Source organism: Meleagris gallopavo, chromosome 12 (genome assembly GCF_000146605.3).
Source record: "Meleagris gallopavo isolate NT-WF06-2002-E0010 breed Aviagen turkey brand Nicholas breeding stock chromosome 12, Turkey_5.1, whole genome shotgun sequence".
NCBI classification, from domain to species: domain Eukaryota; kingdom Metazoa; phylum Chordata; class Aves; order Galliformes; family Phasianidae; genus Meleagris; species Meleagris gallopavo.
In genome coordinates, this window is record NC_015022.2 from 19,154,419 (window position 1) to 19,163,782 (window position 9,364).

At 58.6% G+C, this 9,364-nt stretch overlaps 2 protein-coding genes across 3 annotated transcripts in view; one reads left to right on the forward strand and one right to left on the reverse strand.

Moving 5' to 3' along the window:
• FRMD5 (FERM domain containing 5) overlaps positions 1 to 3,561 on the forward strand; it is a 13,133-nt gene extending 9,572 nt beyond the window's left edge. The window contains exons 14-15 of one of the 2 annotated variants that reach the window (XM_031555380.1): positions 1,467 to 1,807; positions 1,987 to 3,561. In XM_031555380.1, coding sequence (XP_031411240.1) covers positions 1,467 to 1,807; positions 1,987 to 2,034 — 389 coding nt within the window. In that variant the 3' untranslated portion in view covers positions 2,035 to 3,561. Of the gene's footprint in view, positions 1 to 1,466 lie in introns of both variants that reach the window. The other variant, XM_019619616.2, reaches the window with a different exon arrangement.
• Positions 3,562 to 3,698: 137 nt separating this feature from the next.
• The window catches only part of WDR76 (WD repeat domain 76), a 6,684-nt gene continuing 1,018 nt past the window's right edge, over positions 3,699 to 9,364 (reverse strand). Inside the window, exons 2-12 of the mRNA XM_010717668.3 lie at positions 9,229 to 9,321; positions 8,728 to 8,783; positions 7,904 to 8,018; positions 7,486 to 7,581; positions 7,350 to 7,393; positions 7,124 to 7,277; positions 6,601 to 6,753; positions 5,744 to 5,958; positions 5,389 to 5,541; positions 4,698 to 4,751; positions 3,699 to 4,174 (exon numbers count right to left, since the gene is read on the reverse strand). Coding sequence (XP_010715970.1) covers positions 3,919 to 4,174; positions 4,698 to 4,751; positions 5,389 to 5,541; positions 5,744 to 5,958; positions 6,601 to 6,753; positions 7,124 to 7,277; positions 7,350 to 7,393; positions 7,486 to 7,581; positions 7,904 to 8,018; positions 8,728 to 8,783; positions 9,229 to 9,321 — 1,389 coding nt within the window. The 3' untranslated portion in view covers positions 3,699 to 3,918. The remainder of the gene's footprint in view (positions 4,175 to 4,697; positions 4,752 to 5,388; positions 5,542 to 5,743; positions 5,959 to 6,600; positions 6,754 to 7,123; positions 7,278 to 7,349; positions 7,394 to 7,485; positions 7,582 to 7,903; positions 8,019 to 8,727; positions 8,784 to 9,228; positions 9,322 to 9,364) is intronic.

The window sequence follows — 9,364 nt, forward strand, 5'->3', positions numbered from 1 at the left end:
GCGACAGCGGCCCCAGAGGGGTGAGGGATGTGGGGTTGGGGTGCGGGGAGCTCTGGGTGCCCCCCCCCAGCGGGATGTTATTACCATTGACCCCTCAGTTTGGGGCTGGACCCGACGTTCCCCACGCTTCTCAGCTCACGGAGGTGGGGGTGGCAGCACGGGTTGGCCTGGGGGCGGCTGTCACTGCCCTCCTCATCGGGGATTGTGGGGATGGCTGTCAGTGCCCTGAGGCTGTGAGAAGCAGCTGTCAGGGTGTGAACGTGGCTCTCTGTGCCCGCGCTGCCCTGCTAAGCCCCACACTATGCCCTGTGCTATGCCCACAGCCCCGTGCTAAGCCCCACGCCATGCCCCCCTCCGGGCCTGCAGCCCCGAGCTAAGCTCCCTGCTAAGCCCCATGCTATGCCCCTTGCTATGTCCTATGCTGTGCCCTGTGCTGTGCTGTATGCTATGCCCTGCTGTGCCCGTGGCTCCACAGGCATCCGGCAGCATTGTGAGCAGGAGGCGGCAGAGCACAGGGGAATGCACTGGGGCAGCAGCCATGGCGCAGCGCCGGGGCCCTGTGCCCCCCTGGGGAAATGCCCCCGAGAGCTCCAAATGGCTGCAGTCACCCGCCTCGTTCTGCACTTTTACAGGGCTTTTTTGGGAGGTGGGAATTTCTGTTGGGTTTTTTTTCTGACAGTGGGGAGAAGGGCCCCCCTTGCCCTGCCTGCAGGGTTCAGCTCCTAAAGGGCAGCTCTGGCTCAGCTGTAACCTGAGCAGGCTGGGCACCCAGCCGTGCACACAGCTATTTCTGCTGCTGCTGGAAAGCAGTGCCGGGTCACATGCATACAGGTGCTGAGCTGTCGCAGTCCTGTGCTACACACAGCTGTGCGTGCAGGGGGCTGCGAGGGCCCCTCCTACCCAACCGCTGTGTGATTCTATCGTATGATTTATGGTGGGATGGAATGGAAAATAATGGCATGGGCTAGAATAGAAAGAAGTTAGATAGAACAGAATGGAGCTGAAGGGAATGGAATAGGATAGGATGGCATGGAATGGCATGGCATGGCATGCAAGAGAATGGGATAGGATGGAATGGAATAGAATTGAGTGAAACAGAATGGGGTAGAATGAAATGGGATAGTATGGAAGAGGATGGAATGGAATAAAATGAAGTTCGATAGAATGGAATGGAGCTGAATGGAATGGGACAGAATGAAATGGCATGGCATGTAAGAGATTGGGATAGGATGGAATGGAATGGCATGGAATAGAATGGAATGGAAAAGTATGGAATGGGATAGAGTGGAATGGCATGGACTGAAATAGAATGGAATAGCAGGGCATGAAATGAAAGCGAACGGAAAGGAATGGAAGAGAACAGAACCCCATACGCTGCAATAGCAGAACGACCCAAGGGCACAGCGTGGGTGGTTGGGGTCTGGGGCAGCTCAGTGCCCCACACGCTGACCTCCCCCGTCCCCCAGGCCTGGAGTCGCTCCGTGACAGCGCCCACTCCACGCCGGTGCGCTCCGCATCCCACGGCGATGCCTTCGTGCCCCACGGCCGCGGCGGCCGCACCGAGAGCAGCGAACGCGTGGCCATCATCGCCGACGAGAGCTACAGCCCTGCCGACAGCGTGCTGCCCACGCCGGTGGCCGAGCACAGCCTGGAGCTGCTGCTGCTGTCCCGGCAGCTGAACGGAGCCCCGTGCAGCATCGAGGAGGAGAAGGAGTCGGAGGCCGGCACCCCCGGCACGGAGCCCGAGGAGCCGCGTGAGCTGCGCGCGTTGTGCCAGGGTGCCAGCAGCGGGCCGCGGGCGGAACAGGTGAATAAGTTTGTTTTAAGTGTCCTCCGTTTGCTCCTCGTGACAGTGGGACTCCTCTTTGTCTTGCTCCTCCTCCTCATCGTCCTTACCGAGTCCGACCTTGACACTGCCTTTTTCCGCGATATCCGCCAGACCCCCGAGTTCGAGCAGTTCCATTACCAATACTTTTGTCCCCTCAGGCGATGGTTTGCCTGCAAGCTCCGCGCCGTGGTGGCTCTGCTCACTGACACCTGAGGCCCCGCGGCCCCAGCTCCGTTCGTTCCGCAGGAGAAGAGCGGAAGCGCTGCAGGGGTCCCCGTCCCTGCGGGGTGCGGTGGGAGAACCGAATAAAGAGAGGAATTTATTTTGCTATTAACGCTCATCCTTGCGCCAGCATCCTCCCGGGGGCTGCAGTGCACAGGATGGTCCCCGTGTCACCGTGCCGCAGGACCCCCCGTGCCGCCCCTTGGGGACCCCGGCAGCGCCACGGCCCCGCGCTCAGCTCCTTTTGTACAAAAGAAGACTGTTTCGAGGTCTATTTTAACAACGAGAAGCTATTTTGTTATTGATCCCGAGTCTTTTTTTTACTTTCCGCCCGGAGCGAAGGCGGTGCGGAGGGGCTCCACGGGGCGGCGGATGCTTTGCAACCCATCTGCCACGCTCCTGGTTTGGGATACGGAGAGGAGCAGTAATTTTAAGACTTTCCCGAAGACAAAAGGACAGCGCGGGGGGAGAAGAGGTAACGCTGGAAAGCCACCGGACAGCCATCGCTCTCCATCCGTCCTTAAGCAAAAACGCGCCGATAGCTCATGGCACGCGTGGAGCCGGGCAGCGGGGACAGCCCTTCCCCAGGAGCAATAATGCCGGGCCGGGCGTGCTGGGGCTGCCGCTGGACACGGGGCGAGCGGCCGAGCAGCTCTACTTCATCTCAGGGAGAGATCTCACAGCGCTGGGGCCATCGCTGCCGTGCTCAGCAGAGCCGCGGCGGGCACAGGGCACGGCCATGCGGTGCCACGACAGCTATGCAGTGCCGCACTGCGGCCACGTGGTGACACACGGCTGCCATGCGGTGACCCACGTGCTGACCCAGACGGTGCCACACGGCTGCCACACGCGGTGCCACACAGCAGGACGGCCGCGCTGTGCCACCACGTGGCCGCTGTCCCCATCCGGCCGCCGCAGCCACGCTGTCCCCATGCCCCGTTTATGCAACGTAGCCGAGTTCACTCGTAGTGTAGTGTTCCTACCTCAGCCCGTAGTCAGTGTGTCTATGCAGTGCGTGGTAGCCCCTGCCCGGTGCCCGCAGCACCGCCGACCTCGGCCTCCTCCATCCGCTTCCTTTAGGACAGCGATGCCATCAGCCCCATGGAACCCCGCCGTCCTCACCCGGCATTTTACCACCAAACCCACAGGAAATGGGTGATGTCCATGCTATGTTTTCCCTCGTCCGGTGTCCCAGCACCTGTTAGTTTTACGTCTTTATATTCGGGTGTTGTTTCCATAGGTTCTCATATCGAACAAAACGGAGTCGTAGCGTACTGCATCTTTGCGCAGTAGACGGTGAAATACCTGGAAATGTGAATTTCTTAGTTTTCATAAGAAAAACCTAGGAATTAACCTTTCATGTGCCAAATACTGTAAGCTACATTTTCCTTCAAAATGTACCTTTTTCTACATATTCGATATCTTAGTGAGCATAAAATCATTGGTGCCATGAGAAGTATTTTTAAATTGAAATAAATATTTAAATATCATGGGGAAAAACAAAAACAAAACTGACTTGGTTTGAGATTTGTTTGCTCCCAGACACCTCAAAGCTGAGCGCGAGGCCATGGAGCCAGCAGCAAGGTTGTGCCCCCAAATGTTCTCCCAGCTGTGCCACAGGTGTGCCTCCAGTTGTACCCCGTGGGGCGCAGCTGTGCCACTTGCCCCTCAGCTGTGCCCCAGACCTTCCCCCGAGTTCCTCATCAGGGAAAACGCAGCTCTTTTGGTACAAACCCTGCTAGGTGCCACCTCTAGATTAATATCTTTTTATTGAAAGGAATGCCTAACCACAAACATCGGTGAAGCACTTATAAACCGCAGTTTGCTCCCCCACAGCTCCGTGCAGGACAGCCCCCCTGTGCCCTCCCCTACTCCATGAAGACGTGCAGGCGACCACTGGAGTTGCCACCCACGAGGACGTTCCTGGTGGGGTGGAATGCATTGATGGAGCACACGGAGCCCAGGCACTCGGGGTTGCAGAAGGCGTGCAGCAGCTCCCCCGTGTCCTGGAACACCTCGATCTGCCTCGGCCGTGCCATGCTGCCCACCACAAAGCACCGCTCCTGTTTGGGGTCCCACACCGCGCGGAAGCGCGTCAGCCAGCGGCCCGTGTTGTTGTTGTGCCTGCAGAACAGAGCGAGCAGATGCAGAACTGCAGCAGGAAAGCACCATCATCTATGCCGTATATTTGCCAAAACCCATCCTGCTGCCCCCTACACACTGCCTGGCCCATTGCTGGCACGGGGCTGCAAAGGGACAAAGAAATGAAACGGAGCAAGAGCAGAACCCAGAGGACACGTGGCAACGAATGGGTATCGAGGGGTCACGGATGGACTCGATGGTCTCAGAGGCCTTTTCCAACCTTCACGATCCTGTGCTTCCATGCCTCAAAGCAGCCTGTGTCGCACCCATCCCTGATGTGGTGCCCACCCCAAGGGGCCAAGCCTGGCAGCTGGCAGAGCTCTGCGGGCAGCAGCACCTCTTGGAAACACATCCTTCACTGCTCAGTAACCCCTCGTATGTTAGAAACGCACAGAGGAAGAGGGAGCATTCAAACAGAACGCACTGCAGCAGTCACAAGCTGCTGCCTCCTCCTGGCTGTGAGACCCCGTGCAGCACCAACCCAGCAGAGCCCAGCCCGCCGTACCTGACAGTGCTGAGGAGGGCAGAGGTGGCCGATAAAGAGCTGGTGTCATAGACCCTGCAGAACAAAGCAATGTGCTGATGGACGCTAGCTGTGGTAGAAGAGGCAGCCCCACCTCGTGGAGCGCTCTGAGCAGGACCGCAGGCACACGGAGTGCAGCACTCAGCTGTGAGCGCTGATCCCAACCCCGCTCTGCAACGGGAATTTCCTCTCAGCACAAACCGAGGGCAGACCTTCCAGAAAGCTGTTGTGAGGACAGCAGAGCACAAATGACAGGTTCCCCTATCCTGTGCCTCATCCATTTCACTGTGGCACAAGAAGGTGCCTGGGACAAGGAAGGAAAGCCCTGGTGAAGGCGCGCTGCCAGCAGCTCCCAGGGTGGCACAGCTCTGCTGGGCTCTCCTTCCCCACACAGCAGCTGTATGGGGGCAAAAGGCTCAGCGGCACGAGCACAAGCACGAGCTGGGACCAAAAAGACCCAGAGCTGCTCCCTGATCAACATTCCTCAGGAAAACAAAAGTCAGAAAAATAAAAATAAAATCAAAACCAGAATACAAATGCCTTTGCAAAATGCCGTTTCAAGAAGCAATGGAGGCAGAGGATGCTCTCAGTGGTGGGCAACAGAGACAGGAACTAAAGAACCAGTGCACTGCAGGCTCAGCCCCCCCCATGGCCTCAGCCCCCCCAGCCTCACCTCAGCTTGTCGTCTGCACACACTGTGACCACGCGGTGCCCGCTGGTGGGTGAGAAGTAGGCAGAGGCCACGCTCTTGGTGTGCCCATGCAGGGTGCTCACAGCTTTGTTCCCGCTGCGCCGCAGCCATCGGACGTCGTAGACGCGGACATCGCTGCAACGCAGCAGGTGAGCAGGTAAGGGATTGTAAAACAAGATTCCATCATTTCAAATGCTGCCGAGGACTAAAAACGGGTTTTCTAGGAGCCAAGAAAGCCGGGACCACCCAGCAACACTGAGAACCATCCCCAGCACAGCTCCTGCTCTGCACGGCGCCCCTTACAGCAGACATCAGCAGTGCGTTCTGAGCTACGTACACAGAGCCAGCAGCAAGGAAGTACTGCTTGTCCACGGGGTGCACGTCCACCGTCCTCGTTACTTTGAAGCCGATGTCTGCAGAGAGCTCTGGTGATGTCCCCGGGGTCCGCCTGTCCACCACAGCCACTGTGCCACCCCAGAGCCCCACGATGGCCGTGCAGGCGCCGTCTTCCAGGAAATCAAAGGAGGAGAGGCTGTCCTCACTTCTGCATATCTGAGCGCCGAAGGGAGCAAAGGAAAGTAAAATTATACATCCATACACAACGAACACACACTCACAACACCGAAGACTGCGGGCATTTTTTGGATACTGAAAACTCCACAGACAATGACCTGACTGGGGAGCTCCAGCCTCAGCTCTCCATTGCACGACCTATCTGTTCTAATGGTGCACTTTTCCCACAGCAGGCAATTAGCCACCCCCACCTCAGCTGGCCCTGCATCCTGCTCTCGGAGCCGCTCTGTGCAGACGGGGTGGACTACAAGCAAATGGAGCACCATGAATCCCCTGAGCTGCTGCAGCAAGGACAGCCACAACACTTTGCTGGGAGCCTGGGAAGAGCAGAGTCATCCGGCTCATGCTTTGTGCCGGCTTCAGTTCTTTAAGCTGCTCCCATTCCCCACCTTCAAGCACCGCTGGTTTTGGGAAGGGGCGCACACTGAATTTAGTTTCCAGCCTCCTTCCTTCTACTGTGCAGAGCTCCAGCCGCCCCAGCCAAAGTGCGAGCGGCTGGGCAGCGCCTCCGCCTTCCTGACAGCAGTCAAAGCCACCCCGAGTGCCCCCACGGAAATGGGACGTTAACAACCCACACTTAACACCTGGGCTGCAACGGGAGCAGGACAGGGCAGCACCCACCTCATCGAACACCGCCCTGCTGACATCCCCGCAGCGCAGGGAGTCGTGGCTCAGGGACAGCAGCTGTGCGGGGTGGGAGGGCGAGAAGCGCATGCAGTTGACGGATAGGTTGTGTGGGGTGAAGATGTGTGCTCCTCCCTCGGTCCTACAGCTCTGAATAACAAAAGCCAATAAACGGATGCTTAGTAAGAGCCATCGCAGTGCTTCCCACCCATTGACACAGCTCTGCAGTGCTTGCTGCTCCACGGGACCGCGGAGTGCTGTGGGAGGGGCCGCAGGGGCCAGCAGTCTCCAACATCGTTGGAGCATTTCTAACGCCTCTACAGCCGAGGCAGCACACAGCTGAAGCCGGTCAGTCCAGCAAAACCCAGAACCCAAACTGCTGAGCATCCCTCTCCCCTCAGCCTCCCACACCAGCACAGCTCCTGTGGCACTGCTGTCAGCGGAGCCCATCAGCAGGAATGGCAACGCTATGGCTCACAGTGTGCCAGCACGGCGCCGCTGGGCAGAGGAGCACACTTACAACGTCCCAGAGCCCGACGTGACCGTACTTGTCACCAGCTGCCACCAGCACCGCGCTCTCCGAGGGGTGGATGGCCACGGAGCACACACGGCTGCTCACCACCTTCCTGATGCCATCCTCACGCAGCAGCATGCTGCTCAGGGCAGCCTGGTACCTGCACACACCGCCACGTCAGCCGCCCCAGGGAGGAGCAGAGCCCACACCAGGCTGTGTCACCTCCCGTTACCTCTTCATGTCGCATGTGGGCTTTTCAGCGTCTTTACTGTTCATCTAAGGATTGAAAAGAGATGCGAATCAGAATGAGGCCACGTAGGACAAGAGCAATGTTATCCAGAGATGCCACCAAAGGCAGCCGGCCGTACCTCACTCAGCCGCAGCCAGGTGCCCAGCAGTGCTGTATCACTGCTCTCCTCCTGCCCGTCCACGGCCATGGGCAGCGGTCCAGCGGGAACCTGGGGCTGGGACACGGGGACACAGCTCACACCAACCACTGGCACAAAGCTGAGCACAACACTGCTTGTGTCTGCAGACTGCTGAGAAACGCAGACTGCAGCACCCGAGGACCCTCAGCAGCACCCCGAGATGCACTGCCTCATTAATGGCCCTCCAAGCATCAACCGCCTCCAAGGAGATGCGGGCAGTGCAGTGCTCAGGGTGTGAGCTCCCCTTCTGCCAGCAGCACAGCCCCATGCAGTGCCTGAAGGGCTTTCCAAGGAGCATGGCAGCCCTCAGCAGCACACGGCTGTCCCCTGCACCCCCCCAGCCCCAGTCCCATCTCACATATTCCTCCTCCTGCACCGCTGCCTCCACCTGCGGGACCTCTGGGGGCTGCATCCTCTGGAGCCGCATGGACCTGCGCTGCACTGTGCTGCCCTCAGCCTTCCTGGGCTTCGCTCTGCAATGACAGCACTGCTAAGTAACACAACTCCTCCATAAGCACAATTCCTGAGCAAAACACTACAGAACAGCCCTGCAGCCCGGACACCTGAGCCCAACCGCCCTGCGCTGCCATCGCTCCTTCCTTCGGTGACAGCAGAGAACAACAGAGCAGTGGCAGCACACACGGATTTATGACATTTGTTTCCCTGTACTACATCCTGACGCCGCTTTCCTCCCATCCCTCCTCATTTATAATTCATCCTTCCACTCACTGATCTGCTCATCTTCTCCCTCCTTTCATCACAGTCCCCATTACTTTGCATTTAATGCAGTGCATTTCCCTGCTCCCCCCATCCCCTCTGTCTGCTCCCCTCACCTCTCCCTGCCCTTTGCTTACACCACACAGCACTTCTCCCTTCGGCCATAATAAAGAAATACTTCAGGGAAGGAGAATAAAAAGAAACCAAAAAGCACCTCAAACACCTTCAGACAAATAGGATGAAGGGAACACACTCTGACACGCGATCAGAAGGGCGCTCACAGCAGCACTGCATGCCATGGGATGGCAGAGCCGAGCGCCGCAGCTCAGCACTGACACAGCAGGGCCACGGGCTGCTGGCTGCTCCAGAGCTGCTGGCTGCTCTGCCCATTCTGAGCACAGGCAGACACAAAGAAGGGCTCACACAGCACAGGGTGCAGCCACACCGCTCACACAGCAGCTTTACCTCTTGGTGACATGAGACGGTCCTTTAGCTGTGATTTGGTGGAGTCTTGCAGCTGACTTCAGAACAGAAAGGCAGAGGTTAAAAGCACACCCAGCGAGCACAAAACACAGAGCTCCATAAAAACAGACACCCAAAGGCTGCAATCAGCAATAATTATTTGTAACAAATAACAAAAAGAGGGCTTTCATATCAGGCTGTGCTCTGCCTTGCACCAGAGCCAGTCTGAACCCTGCCCGGCCGTCCCGGAGCTGCTTCCTTACAGAGCAACACGAACGCCGAACGCCACCGGCCGGACGCTCGGCACAGGAGCGCAAAGCACAGCGCATCACCGCATCACCGCCTCCCGGCTCCATTCCGAAGATCCACATCGCGCCCCGGAGCCCTGCAGGCTCCCAGCCGCCCCAGCCCCGTGCGCAGCGCCGGCCGCGCGGCTCCCCCCCTCCCGGGCACACGGAGCCGCAGCGCCCAGCGGGCGGTAACGCGGCCGGGACCCGCACCGACCTCGTGCAGCTTCAAAGCCGCGAAGAATTTGGCGTTCTCGGAGATGTTCTTCAGCCGTTTCCTCTCGTACGCCGACAGCTGCGGGCTCCCGTCCTACAGCGAGAACGGCCCGGTAGTCCGCGCCGCGGGAAACGGC